Here is a 15,513-nt window from a genome sequence, read left to right on the forward strand (position 1 = left end):
GCAAAGATTAGCGGACATTGAAAAGCAACACAACCTTGCCAGGGGTGGGGGTGTCTGCTCCCCCAGGTATCACGGAATAACCCCACCACTTGGCCTTCCATCATACATGTCATCTCTTTCATCAGTACCACACCGACGTGCATTTATTCGTGCAAGGTTCAATGTCTTTCCATCGAACCTGCTGAACCACAGATTTTCCAAGGGTTTGGTGTCTCCGCTATGTGTGTGTGACGGGAAAACTGTTGAATCTCTTTCACATATAATGTTCAACTGTCCCCTACATAGCGTAGCCAGGGCTAAATTCCTGGGTCCTGCTTTACTGCGCTTGGTTGGCAGGCCTGTTGAGTCACACGCCACACTGCTTTTGCAGGATACAGATCCTTCTGTAACTCTGCAGGTGGCGAGATTTCTGAATGCGGTTATCTCACACTCAAAAACCACCAAAAACCAACAACAACATCAAAACTAATCGAACTGTTATGATGAGAGTGCATGTCGGAGTTCGTCTTCAGTTTTCCTTTTCTGTGATCTGTCCCTTGGAGCTCTCCTGGCCCCAAGCTGTCACTTGGCTCTGCTCAATGACCCACCCTTGCATCGTGGTGTTCACCTCCTGTTGTCGGATATATCTGTTTTTATGTCCCTGTGTTTTTATGTTTGTACATATTTTATGGGCTAATAGCAGTAAATAAATAAATAAAATAAATAAATAAATTGGAAGGACAGATCGTGAAGCTGAGGCTCCAATACCTTGGCCACCTCATGAGAAGAGAAGACTCCCTGGAAAAGTCCCTGGTGTTGGGAAAGATTGAGGGCACAGGGAGAAGGGGACGACAGAGGACGAGATGGTTGGACAGTGTTCTCGAAGCTACAAACATGAGTCTGACCAAACTGCAGGAGGCAGTGGAAGACAGGAGTGCCTGGCGTGCTCTGGTCCATGGGGTCACAAAGAGTCAGACACGACTAAACAACTAAACAACAACAACAACAACACTATTGCTTGATCACAGAGGAAAGCACACACTGAAATTTTCTCTGGAGCTTTTGAAAAGTTGGATGAGTGCAAACGTCAGGCAACTCGGCATCTACTTTCTTTCATTGCAACACTCAAAATTAATTGCAAAAATGTTGATTTCAAATGGATCAAACAACATCCTTCAACAGTAAATGCATCCGAGTCTAAAACAGTGCATAAGAATATCAGTCATGTCTTCCTCCGAACGTGTGACCCTCCACGGCATATGTGGCTGGAATAAAGAAGAATTCTTGTCCAAGGGCCAATCCTGGAAAAGTTAAAATGTTCAGTCCAAGCTGACCTGATCATCTGAGCCTTTTGAATCGTGAATGGAAAGTTTAGCCACAGTGCACAGCTTTCCACTGTTCAGAATCTAATGAGAATTTCAGACAGCTTTTACTCCAATCTCTGGTGAAATTGAAAAATGCACACCCTTCTGAATAGCAGAATCTTACATTTAAAATTAATATTGCTTTGGGTTGAACCCAGGCGAAGTTGGGAATTCTTTCATTACCTGAAATCAATGGAATAAATTGATGATGGTTAACTTGATTTCCCATTGATTTCAATGGGAGCAAAGCACAGATATGATCCAATCTATTAAATGTTAAACTAAAAGTGAACAAGAAATTTCTTCAGCAGATAGCTGAAGAAATTAGAACTGTACAGAAAGAGTGTTGCATTCTTTTAAATGAGCTGCAACTTTTCTACATATTTATCCAATGGCAAGATTCACAGATAGATGTATCAGACCTAAGCAGGTGTTGCTACATGTGAAGGCAACCTCTACCTCAGGTGTAGGGAACCTGTGGCCCTCCAGATGTTAAAGGTAGCAGAAGAGGTGGTGAGGGTTGGTGAGCAGAGTGATCAGTGGTGGTAGCCCCTAGTGATTACATATTTACAGTATTTCTTAGTTCAGGGGATCTCAATGGATGCCCAAGTAAATTAACAACAGTCAAGAACATTCCTAAGAAAAAATTGAACTGTTAAAACATTTCCAAAAAAAAAATGAAAAAGAAAGTGCATTAAAAAACCAACCCACTCTCAATGCCGTTTAAGACAATCATATTGCCTCAACAGCAGCAGAATACCAGTCTGATTTGTATCACAAGACCATCCTAAACAGCCAAGTAGTCACCATTCACTAAAAAAAGGCAGCACTGATTATGCCACACAGACCTTCCTTGGAAGGTCAAGCAAGAGTTGCAGTACCAAGACTGAAAAGACCCTGCCTCATGTGTGCCCACCCACCACCCCCATGGCAGAGGAACATGGAGCAGGGTCTCAGATGTTGGACCCAAGTGACAGGCACACATAAGAGCCAAGGTATTTTGGATATCCTGGTCCCTGTAGCATAGGATTCCAAAGGTGAAATGCAGAACTTTTGAGCTGGGTCCAAAAACAGTAACCCGTCCAGATAGAATAACACTAGTCTTATGCCTCACACAGCAAGTTCAGCTTCGACTGTCCACAACAAACTTTACACTGTCGTTTGTATGCTATTTCAGAGAAAGTATGAAAGCTATGCTCACAACTGCTGAAATATTTGGGGGGGGATTCTTTTTTCTTTAAGGAGAGTGAGAGAGGGAAAAGAACCAAACAGATGAAAGCAATGAAATCCCCAAAGTATTGACAGCGTGGGAGTAACCATGTCAGATTGGGTCAAGGTCGTTTGAGGAACTTTGCTAGTTTATGACGGAATGAATCCTATTAAAACGGCACAATGTACAAGTTCTGAAATCACCAGTCCCAGAAGTTAGATTGGGATAGTCAATGTGGTGCCCCTCCAGAATCTCATCATCCCAGATGATTCTCTAGGCTGAGTCACGTTGCTAGGATTTGCAGACCAACAACATATGGAAGGCACAACCTTAACTAACCCAAGTTAGGTTCTCTCATTGAAAAATTGTGGTCAACTGCTGAAGTTCAGGGGGCTTCTGCTTCTTCAAGAACTCCAAAGTAGGACCCCACTCATTAATCTCTCCCACTACACCAGGCATAGGCAAACTCAGCCCTCCAGATGTTTTGGGACTACAACTCCCATCATCCCTGACCACTGGTCCTGTTAGCTAGGGATGATGGGAGTTGTAGTCCCAAAACATCTGGAGGGCCAAAGTTTGCCTATGCCTGCACTACACGTTATTATGGGAGTGGCTGCAGAGATAGAACCTACAAACTGCTACAGAGTTTTTCCTTTTTTTGACAATCAAGCTGTATATAAATGTTATGAAATATAATAAAATTAATGTGCATCATTTGGCAACTGCTACAACAAGCAATGACATGCAAGAACAGACACAGATCAAATGCTGCAGAAAGCTTTGTATTACCTCAAACGCACTATAGTTCAATGGAAAGTGTTTCTAGTTCAGCCAAGCATCAATGAGCAATATGATGTTAGGAGCGATGTAGCCGCTTGTACAAATCACTGTGTGTTCACTAGGGCTTTTAAACAGACAACTCCTGTCCAATTACAGCATCCCAGCTTCTGCCGGCAGTGTATACTAAACCTCAGAAAGTGCTGTGGAATCAGAATCAGGAAATAAGCACCATTTCCAATGGGACCAAACCCTCTATAAAAGAGTAGAGCTGCTGGACCATCTGGTCTACATCAATGTTGGCATTTTCAGTGTTGGCATTTATGTAACATTCTCAAGATTTTTTCTTCTTCACATGAAATATGCACATTCTGTATTTCTTGCCAAAATGTTCCCAGAAACCCAAAGGGGACTAAACACTGTCCAAGGAGTTGCGAGACTACAGCAGGATACAACTCCACCTAATACTGCGCTTTGCCATTTAAGAAAATGCAAAAAATGCACAATTGCTCACAGGAATTTGGAACAGTGGGCTGGTTTTGAAAGCAAACTTTTTCTAGCTCTTGGGTGCTTATACTAGATAAGGATGCCTCAAGACACACCTGTTTGTCCCCTCCACTGCTGATGCTGCTGTTCACATAAGACAGACTAGATCACAGGAACAGGGGGCATGGAGCACTGGCACATCATAAAGGCATCAAAGTCATAATATCAGTCATAAAGGCATCAAAGTGAGTGTTTTAGTCTTGGGTTGCAGACACTGCTTCCTCTTCCAACTGAAGAAGGCATTCCCAATTCTGAGTTTGGATGCAATGATATACAGTATTCCAGGCTTTCTCAACTTTGGGTCCTCAGATGTTGTTGGACTACAACTCCCATCATCCAGAGCCAGCAGGGGCAGCAGTCAGGGATGATGAGAATGGTAGTCCAACAAGGCCGCTCCACTTCCAGATGGGGTGGTGTTGCGGACAGGCCATGTGGCCTCCTGCTAAGCCCCCGTGTCATCAGGGAGACCCTGGCCGGAGGGTGTGGCTTAGTGCTTTTAAGCTGCCACGTGGCCAGGGGATCTCCCTTCTCATTCCGGCTTCCGCAGATCTCCCGCCCTCCCTTCAAGCGTTCAACATATTGGCCTTGCTATGGACCTCGGTTGTTCGCCTGTTGAGGGGGCCTGGTAGGAATTTTTCCACTTGGCAAATTGGCACTGGCCATTTGGTTTCTGCCTACCTTGTAGCAATCGTCACAACTTTTGGAAGGTTTGGCGGTTAGGCATTGGTAAAGCCTGGTTTGGGAGAGGGGAGATGTGGCCATCATCTGCCCCTCCATTTTAAGGGTATTTCGTTAAAGGGATCTGGGGGCGTGGATCTTGTCCGAAGCCCGGGTAGGAGTCAGATATAGTCAGTTCAGTGCCAGTGCCTAAGCCAATGCCGCTCACATTCTGTAACCAATAAAGTTGTGGCCCAAATTTGCCCATTTACCCTAATATACTGTGTGCAGGTGTTATTATTCAACATAAAGGGAGACCTTGGGGTCTTGACATCTAGGGACCCAAGGTTGAGAAAGGCTGGTATATGCACTTGGTAAAAAGGTAAAGGGACCCCTGACCATTAGGTCCAGTCGTGACCGACTCTGGGGTTGCGGCGCTCATCTCGCTTTATTGGCCGAGGGAGCCAGCATACAGCTTCCGGGTCATGTGGCCAGCATGAAGAAGCTGCTTCTGGCGAACCAGAGCAGCGGACGGAAAGCCGTTTACCTTCCCACCGGAGCGGTACCTATTTATCTACTTGCACTTGACGCCGTTTACCTTCCCACCGGAGTGGTACCTATTTATCTACTTGCACTTGACGTGCTTTCGAACTGCTAGGTTGGCAGGAGCAGGGACTGAGCAACGGGAGCTCACTCCGTCGTGGGGATTCGAACCGCCGACCTTTTGATCAGCAAGTCCTAGGCATGCACTTACTTGAAGGTAATTCCCATGGAGCAGGCATATAATATATAAGCTTGCACTGTCATTAATTCTATGAAGCAAGGAATAGGGTTAAAGGCCCTTCAGGGTGACTCTCTAGAAAAATACAAAACAGGAAGCAAATTAACTTGTGAAACTCAATTTTAATTTTATTTTTGAAGTGTAAATGTCCAATTACAAATAAATAATTCATACAATATAACTCAAGTTATGATAGACACATTTTCAGGCAGTTCAGAATAACAACCAAGATGAATGAATTTACATTAAATAATCAATTAGTACAATGAACTGGTCATCCAGTTATGTTTTCAGCTTGGTCTAATATGTGTACAGCCTTTTAAAACAGTTCTCTCTTTTTGCCACTTTAGAAGACAACAAATGCAAACAATTTTCATACAAGCCCAGAAGAACACACACATTACATTTACTTTAAAAATTTCAAAAATTACTCAAATGGGTGAAGTGGAAGTCTTAAAGCAGGAAAAAAGAAAACCCACCTTGTGGAATTTTTGCAGCCAACAGTTATTTTCTAAGGGTTTCTATTCTGCTGAATTTGCTGCATAAATTCTCAAGCATTATAGGCTCAAGGAAGTTTTTTATTTCAACTCTATACATTTTTCTCATCTTTGCTAAAAAGCAAAAGCCCAGAGAACACTTGTAGGCTTCATTTTGAGTTTTAATTGCACACTGCTTTTAGCTTTAACTTCAGCGAATTATTTTACTGCTAAAAAGACAGCTTCCCCTTGAGGTAAATAGATGTATTAATTGTAAACTGCAATAGCAGCAGCATCAGTAAAACCACATAAAAAGTGTTTCCTGACATAAAAGGGTACAATCACTGCTGCTTTATTCTTTTCTACAGAGTTTGCATGGGGCTCCATCACAAGACCTGGTGAAATGAATGACAGGAAGAAGTGCTTGGGCAATTTCTTTTACATTCATTTCCACATGAAGCTTTGCTTCTCCTTGTTCAAGGATACATGCAGTATCTGGGGCAAAATGTATTGATTTTTTAAACCCTGAACTTTTTTAAAAAAAATGTGGCACTTTTACAGTTCATTCTGTTTCCCCATAGTTCCTATCTTGAATAACTATGGACCTCTTCCCACATCTGCAGTCCTGTGGAAATCACATTCTTGTGGCTTGAACCTTTGTGGTTTTAAGCTGGCAAAATCCACAGGATCACTCACATGCAGGTGGTCACATTACTCACTAGATCCCACAGCAGTGTGGAATCCTATGGGAAGGCAGATCCCCCCTTGGCAGCAGGAATATCTTAATCACATTTAATGCTGAAATCCATCTTTCAAAACTACATCTTTTCACTGGGACAGGAAGCGAATGGTCCCAAATGGTCCCTGTGGGTCAAAGCTAGAGTAGCATATAGCTACATAACAATCTCCCTACTATTTTGGAAAATGTGGGGAAGCAGCTATGGGAGCTGTACTCTTAAGCAGAGGGAGGAATTGCTGAACCCTGTCTCACTCCAGCCCATTTCTTTAATTCAGGACTGCTTCTCTCAACTGCTTTTCAAAATATATTTTTGCTGTGTGGGTAGAAAAGTGGTGATAGAGGCAAGCAGAAAACTGCTTGAAGGCCAAAGCTCAAGAAGGACTTCTCCTCTGCAGCTCTTTTCTTTTTCAAAAAGATGTTTACACACAGTTGCCATGCAATGTCTAGCAATGGCTTTTTTAAAAATGGCAAGGCTCTTTAAGTTTCTGAAGCTACACAACTGCGTTTCCAGGTCTGGTTGCTAAGGAAGGCCTACTGCCTGTGCTCACTTCTACTTCTGGTCCTGCTGCAGAGCAGCCACGATGGCATGCAGCCAGAGGGATGAAAGAATGCTCACAGTTCAACAGCCTAGAAGATACTGCAGCACAAACAAGGAAAATAAAAAAGAGACTGCCAAAAAACAAACCCAAAAAACCCCACTCCTTTAATTTTGGTGATCAAAGACTATTTATGGCCCATAGTCTTTTCACTTTGGTTCTTTGCTTTAGTACCTGAATCTAAAAAAGCATAAAGAACCCTCCAGCATGAAAACCATTCAATGGAAATAAGCTATTCCATGGAGCCACATGTTAGGTCATTTGGTATCTTCACTGCAAACAATAGCTGTCATATACAACATTTCTCCAATAAAGAGAGCACAGTGATGCTCAGAAAACTAATTTGTGAGAATTCTCAGAGATATGTTAGCAATGATTTTAAAAATCCATCAGTTTTAATGACAAAGTTGAACCCATACAATCAGAAATGTGTCATCTAATGCTTTTAAAAAACGGAGGGCAGTATCTAACATTTGTCATTCTCAGAGCAGACCCACTGGACTCAATAGACTGATCAGTCTATTGATTTCAATAGAACAATGGATTTAGTTCTGGATTGTGTCACAAATGCTATTCCCACAAATTGTTATTAAAGAAGGTATGTAACATTTTTAAGCACAATAGAGGAACTAGATAAATGTGAAATTGAGCAATTCAAGATGAAAGAAATATTTTTAACACCCATCTACCTTATTTTTCTCCAAATGAGTTTTCATGGCCAAGGCAACTTAAACACCGTAATTTTTAAAATGATATCCAAAGTGATTTTGAAAATTAAAAAAAATGAACTTCAATTACTCATTTGCAGCTGTGGGATCTTGTATCTTAGCTTAGATCAGGCTGCCCCAACCTTGTGCCTTCCAGGCATTGTTGGACCATCCTGGCCCTACTGGCTGGGGGGTGATGGGAGTTGTAGTCCAGAAAATCAGGTGAACAGCAGGTTGGGGAAGGCAGATTTAGATAATTCCACCAGCCTATTTCGTTTCATAACATAAAAAGAATAAACCAAATGCAAAGTCCTAATGCATTAATTGAGTTCCCAAGGAATACAGTAGTATCTTCAATTAGTGAGCCAACTCATTTTAATTATAGAAACCTACCTGACACTTTGCAATACAACTCCATATATTAGGAGAACATATCACTCTATACACATTCTGAATTTTTTTCTAATTAAGATGCAATAGTTAATTTGCCTCCCCAATTAAAGCTTTTTAAGAATCTGTGGCCACAGATTTTTTTCAAGTAAAGGATGGGCATGATTCAACCAAAATTAAGCATTTGTAAGCTCCATTGTTTTCAGTGGGAGAGAAGCAAGCTTTCATTCTCCATCAATGGGTTTTAAAGTGCTTAATGCTGGCCAGATAGTGTCCAAAATCTGAATATCCAATGCCCTACTAACCAAGATATAGGTCCAAGGCCACTGTTTTCGTAATTTGATAGAAAAGAAAGTAAACCTTTTCAAATTAAAGCCTCTTCCACACTTCAGACTTACTCGTGTATGGGAGAGATCAACCGTTGCACCAGATGTGCCTCCCCCAGCCCCCAACCTGCTCCAGAGGATCACCCAACCAAGTAGAATTGGGGGGGCACAAGGGGGCTGTAAGGAAGAGGAAAGGAAGGAGAAATCTCATTTGTGGGATGTCACAATTGGATATCAATTACTCTACATCTTCTATATTCTCAAGTTGACCATAGCAATTATACTTGTAATATTGCCGGGGGGGGGGTAAGTAGATTAACCAAATATTGAAAGGTTTTCCAGACTGAGACCTTATGTGGCACTTAAAACTTTCTCAACACATCATAACAATCTGGAACTCCAGTTAACCCTCAGATGCCCACACAGAACTGAATCAGCAAGGGCTGCGCCACCACTTCAATGTCAGGAAAAGCACAGCATGCCCATGCCATTGCCTGTACACTGCTTTCCCCAATTCTGCAGTTCATCATGTTCTGCTTCTACAGGTATCTGTGCCAGAGCATGTGGACTGGAGCCCAATGGTAGTATTTATAATGAAGCACACAAAGGAACACATTTTCAAATTGAAGATTTTGGGCACAACAATGACCAAAAAAAAATGTGACTCAAGGTTATTATCTCAAATACAGTTAATCTGGAATAATGTTTTCTTTCGAAACAGCAAATGATATGCCCAAGTAACTTGCGTTCAGGAGTAAGGTACCAAGAATGGGGTAATTAAAGACGACATTTCCATCAGCACCCATGACATTGAGACAGACAATAGTAAACAAATCACCATCAGTACATTTGAAAATGTTCTCCAACGGCACAATCCACCATGAATTTATCTTGTGCAAACCCCCTACACACACACACATACACACACACACACACACGCAATTCAAATCCATTTTGGCTAGGCTTGTGCAGGAGAACGTCACAATCGACTGTGTTCTTAAAACATTTGGGCTTCAGCTAGACCTGAACTGGACTGTAACTGCTGATTTATACGCACATAATAATAATAATAAAAGAGAGAAGCAGCCTGAATTGTAAAGCAGATAAAAATCAACACACATAAAAGTCCCATCTTAGTAAAGGACATTGTCAATCAGAATGCAATTCATTTAAAACTGAGTTGTCACTAGTTTTAACAAGTCAATTTCTTTATAAAATGGCCTCAATATATTTTCAAAATTGAACTATGTCTGTTAAACAGATTATTCACAGGTGTCACATCTGCTGTGTTAGAACATACTTTGCATGACTCAAGCCTCATTCACCCTTGTTTTGCAGGAAGGCCTGCTTATATACAGCACTTTGCCATGACCATTTTTCCTTATTTCAGATAAAAATAAAATATATATGTAGGAGGAAATTGTCAGGCACATACTTCAGCTGTTACTTTATAAGTCAGAATATCAGACTATTTCTCTTGCAATTTTATACAAAACAATTGCACAGCAACAAATAATCTGGTGTTCTGGCCAACAATGATTTTCACCTATAAGTCATTTCATTGTACATAATTTCACATTGATACCTCTTTAATATTTAAATATTTACGTAAAAAAAGGCCCCCAAACTAATCATTTTGTATATAGCCAAGTTCTCCCTCTATATATCCAAACTTCAAAAAGTTACGAATGGAAACATTATACAGGATTTATAAATCAGGTTTAAAAACTTGAGGCTTCAAAATCAGGTTAGCCCAAAAGGACGTTTAGGAAAATCCACTCACTGACAAGGTAGCAGAAAAAAACTAAGGGAGGGAAAAAGGAGACAGACAACCAATTTTCTGCCTTAACATTTTACTAATCCTGCCAGTTAAAGACGCTGATATTATCAGAAGAAACAGCATAAGCTGAGAGTGAATAAAGATGTTTTTAATGTTGGTCCCAAGTGATGAGACATGTGATTCAAGTATTTCCTATTTGATCTGAGCTCACCATAGCAAAGTGGTGCAAGAAAAAACAACCATTATTTTATTTTTGTTCCATACATTCGATTAATATCTTCCTGGTAGTGTGCAGTAAGCTCTTTCCGTTTTAGTTTGAAGGCATCGGTCACCAAGCCCGTCTCTGGGGTCCAAGGTTCAGGGCTCAAACGAATTTTGAGTGGGATTTCAAATTTCTCCAGATTAGCTACAACAGCAGAAAAATAAAAAACATGAAATTATACAGTGTATTTCAAGGAGGAAAGCACAGATCTGGGAAAGGGGCAGAAAAAGGTCAACCACGGGGGGCCACTAGGTGGCGCATCGGAAGATGGCTGACAATAACATCTCTCCGACCCACACGAGGTAATTTGGAGGCTATGATGGGGGTAATTAGCCTCCTTAACCCCCCCAGGATTGTGGGGGGGACGGCCCTTGCCTGCTGTGCCCTATACCACCCCCGAATTTGTGGGGGTGGGGGCACTAGGCACAAAGCCCTCCTGTGGGATTCCGGCACTCCTGGACGCTGTCCCTGATTCACGCCGCTAGTTACAAGCATCTTCAAAAGAAACAATTTGGACGAGATAAATTGCACATGCTTCAAGGAAAAAGGGGAGTAAAGACTGCTGACAGAAGAGATCTCTGATAACAAGACAAGAATAAAATATGAGAAGATACGTCAAGATATGGTAAATGACTGAGGGGGGAGGGGGGGAAAAACCTGCCTTCCTTTTTCTTATGTGATTTAACAAGAATCTCCTCCCCTAATGAGTCAGAAACTAAGGACTTAAGCTGTGGATTTAAGGCTGTGTGGAGATAAACTTTTGAACCAAAGCAATGTTTCAAGATGAAGCTGGAAAGCTAAGAGTTTTGGAATGACGCAGTTAAAAATGCCGTCGCCATTTTGGGAGGCATTGTTGGAGCTCTTGGGTCTGGGAGGAGAAAGAGAGAAATAGAGTTGTTTACATATCGTGGATCAACTCCTCGGTGGGACTTAAGAGCGACAAATGCCAAATTCATGATGGAAAGAGCGATGGTATCTACGAAGGAGATATATGGAAACCATCTGGACTTAGTGGAGGAACGGGAAATCCACACAGGATTATTATTTTGCTTATCGGCTTAAGGAGACTAACAGAAGAGATCGTAAAGGAAAAATAGAAATCATATGAACAAGATATGATGTGGAAACACCAAGATAAGACTGGATAGAATTATGAACTTTGTCTGGACTGATTGGGACTGATTTGGACATTAACGCAGTAATAAGAAGATGATTTGAATCCCCCTTTGGATCTTGAAGTATGGGTTCCCCCAACAAAATTTAAAAATTTGGCTTTGTAATTTGGAATTATGTGATGTGATTTAATTTGATGTGATTGGCCAGTTAATAAAAATTATTAAAAAAGAAAAAGAAAAAGAAAAAGAAAAAGGTCAACCACAACGATCAAGGAACTGCAGCATCATCCCCTCTGAGGAAAGGCTAAAACATTTTGGGTGTTTAGCTTAGAAGAATGGGAATCACAGAGGTTTTGAAAAACAGGTATGGGGTGCAGAAAGCAAGTTCTTCCCGCTTTGACAATACTATACTAAAGCTGGTGTCATCCAATAAAAGAAATGGGCAGCAAATTCAAGGCAGACAAATGAGGTATTTTACACAATGAACCATTAATTTGTGGAATCCCATGCAATGAGATGTGGTGATGAACATGAGCTTAGAGGTCTTCAACAGGAGATTAGTCACATTCATGGAAGATGAGTAGGTGAATGGGGAATATGAACAGCAATAGCAGGGAAGAGCTGTTGCCTTAATGCCTTGATTGTGAACTTCCTGGAAGTATGTGGTTGGCTAGTGTGGGAAACAGGATGTGGGAAAGCAGATGAAACTCTTCTGTAATTTTTAATTGTTGTTTTTTAAGCAATTCCTCAACAACTAGTGGTGATGAAAATGAATCTAATATTTTCAATAAGATCCTATCACTTTTCTGATACCTTTCTTTAATTAACAGCTGTTCTGCATTTTACTTCCCAATTTTGCTTACCTATGTGAGCAGCTTCAGCTATAATCTTCTGTGCTTCTTTTTCCATTTCAGGACTGTTACATATCTCCTCCACAGTTCCTTTAAATCCTTTCTTTCGTGCTAACTCTTTAAGTTCTTTATGGTTTGGCACAACAAATCCAATGACGTAAGACTGGAAACTAAAAAGAGAGAGCGAGAGAGATGCACACCATTTCAGACTGATGTTTATATTTCTTCTTGGCTTTATGCAACTTTTTGTATTTTACTATACAGTGGTACCTCAGGTTACGTACGCTTCAAGTTACATACACTTCAGGTTACAGACTCTGCTAACCCAGAAATAGTGCTTCAGGTTAAGCACTTTGCTTCAGGATGAGAACAGAAATTGTGCTCTGGCGGCGCAGCGGCAGCAGGAGGCCCCATTAGCTAAAGTGGTGCTTCAGGTTAAGAACAGTTTCAGGTTAAGAACGGACCACCGGAACGAATTAAGTACTTAACCCGAGGTACCACTGTACATGGATCACATTTTTTCCTAAACTTATGCCCAAGTATAGAGTGGAGCACATGTTACTTTTGCCAGAGAGTTACTATTGCAGTGTGCACCCCATGGCAAGTTTACACATACCATGGCAAGTTTACACTGTAAAGCCATCGTATCAGACTTGCTCAGACATAAAACCAAAACCATGGTTTGACATTACAGGAACAAACCTTTAAAGACCGTCAGCAACAGAGCCCCTGTGAAACCAAAGGAGCAGGAAATACTTTTTTTCAGGCAAGGAGACAATTGTTAAATCTTAAAAGGGTAAAGGGGACCCCTGACCATTAGGTCCAGTCGTGGCCGACTCTGGGGTTGCGGCGCTCATCTCGCTTTATCGGCCGAGGGAGTCGGCGTACAGCTTCCGGGTCATGTGGCCAGCATGACTAAGCCGCTTCTGGCGAACCAGAGCAGCGCACGGAAACGCCATTTACCTTCCCACCGGAGCGGTATCTAACTATCTACTTGCACTTTGAGGTGCTTTCGAACTGCTAGGTTGGCAGGATGTTAAATCTTACTGATTAGTTAAATCTTGTTTGTTAAGTGTCAGTAGGAGTTGATGGGGAACAATGAAGATTTGCAATTGCACTTTCCACAGGACGCACTAGATTAAAATGAAGAAAAACAAAACACCTCTGTCAGGCAAAAAGCTATTTCCTACTCTTTTCATTTGCTCGGTACCCTTCCTCCTTCCTAGGAGATCAGGGAAAGGCAATGGGTGAGTCGGGGCTTGAAGACACTCCATTTCTCCTTGCCCGACAGGACAAGATGTGGGAAGGAGAGCTTCAGGATTCCAGTATCTGCTTCCAGTGTGAACAGCTGTAACATGTAGCCAAGATCTAAGCTTATGGGAGTTCTGTAAACCAATTCAGCAGTTGGTCTTGGGACAAAAACCTATTAGCAGTTCCCTTCAAAGACAATTAAATATGGATGTTTTTGGACAGTAACTCACAGCTAGCTTTAATTTTTCTTCTTCTTTGCCATTGATTCACCAGCTGGTGATGAATGGATCAGAAGGAATTTATTCTCCTATCAAGTCTATGCAAATTCAAAAGGGCATGTGATAACTTTTCAGCTAAAAGCATATAAAAGTTTCTAGATGCAAACACTGCTCTAGCACAAACGCAAGATTACATGGGCTGTCTTACCTGCTCGCATATACACAAATATTATCTATCAGTGGAAGATTCTTCAAAGCAGCTTCAACTTTACCGAGAGAAACATATTCTCCCGCTTGAAGTTTTACAAGGTCTTTTTTCCGATCTATAAAAAGGGGAAATAAAATTAACGTGATATTCATTAAAAGTTCAGAATACATTAAACACAGGTGTACAGGAGGAGACTCACTGCAGACGTGGAGTTTCTTTTATTTTTATTTACTTAACGGATTTCTATTCTGCCTTTTGTGAACCACACTCCACAAAGCAGCTCACAAAGATATACAAAACCATCCAAATCCTATACAATATGAAACCATTTAAGATATCCATTTCCTAACACCAAAAGCCTAATCATCAATATAATAGTAAAAACTAAAATACAGTAATGAAGCGAAGGTCTTCAGGACCAGCTTCACAGAATTCCGTAATCATTCCCTCTTCAGGGAAATTTGAGATTTAATTATCTAGACTGGATTTCTGTGGCTAACTTCTGCTAATGTGCTTAGCCCTTCAACAGATCAATCATGGGCTGGACTTTTTAAAAAAATGATCTTGCATTAAACCTTTTGTCTAGTGACTTCATAAAGTCCTACAACATGCATTTAAATCTTGAACATGCTCATATAAATCATAGAAAAACCATGTTCATGGCATGAAATGGTATTACTGCAACAGTCTAGCTCAGTCAAATATTACAGGATTAACTCACCAATAATTTTTAGACAACCATCTGCCTGGAATTCCCCAATGTCACCAGTGTAGAGCCACCTCTGTCCATTCTCATCCACCATGAAATCACTTCGGGTTCGTTCTTCATTTTTGTAGTAGCCCATAGTTATGTTCTGACCTCCAATAACAATCTCACCTCTAGGATATGGTTTGTCTGTGTTAAAGTATCCACCTATAATATCAATTCCATGAAGGGGGGCGGGTGTTAATGTGTAAATAATTACCGTATATTTTTAAAATACAGAGTAGCCACATTCCAAAATATGTTATGCTATGTTTCAAGGCAACATAAATTTGAAAACCGTAAGCAATAATACCTCAGAATGTTACAATGCCCAAACCACTGAGGATGTGCAGAGGAAGAGAACTTTGGGTGGAATTCACTGTTGCACTGTGATGAATGTTCCAACAGCACAAGTATTACAGCTTGCCAGATAGAACAATCCCCCTTTCCTCCCTTGTGTGCTGTTCTGGGGTGTCTCCTGACCCCAGACAAGCCAATTTCAGGGAGCACGGGATGCGAATGAATCAATTTGAAC

The 15,513-nt window shown here is 41.2% G+C and overlaps 1 protein-coding gene across 10 annotated transcripts in view; it reads right to left on the minus strand.

The window, feature by feature from the left end:
- Window positions 1-5,416: 5,416 nt before the first annotated feature.
- ACSL3 (acyl-CoA synthetase long chain family member 3) overlaps window positions 5,417-15,513 on the minus strand; it is a 55,908-nt gene continuing 45,811 nt past the window's right edge. For all 10 annotated transcript variants that reach the window (XM_083613791.1, XM_083613793.1, XM_083613796.1 and 7 more), the window contains 4 exons: window positions 14,955-15,146; window positions 14,234-14,348; window positions 12,569-12,726; window positions 5,417-10,734 (listed from right to left, as the gene is read on the minus strand). In XM_083613791.1, coding sequence (XP_083469917.1) covers window positions 10,571-10,734; window positions 12,569-12,726; window positions 14,234-14,348; window positions 14,955-15,146 — 629 coding nt within the window. In that variant the 3' untranslated portion in view covers window positions 5,417-10,570. The remainder of the gene's footprint in view (window positions 10,735-12,568; window positions 12,727-14,233; window positions 14,349-14,954; window positions 15,147-15,513) is intronic.

Source organism: Podarcis filfolensis (genome assembly GCF_964270895.1).
Source record: "Podarcis filfolensis genome assembly, chromosome: 5".
In the NCBI taxonomy this organism is placed as follows: domain Eukaryota; kingdom Metazoa; phylum Chordata; class Lepidosauria; order Squamata; family Lacertidae; genus Podarcis; species Podarcis filfolensis.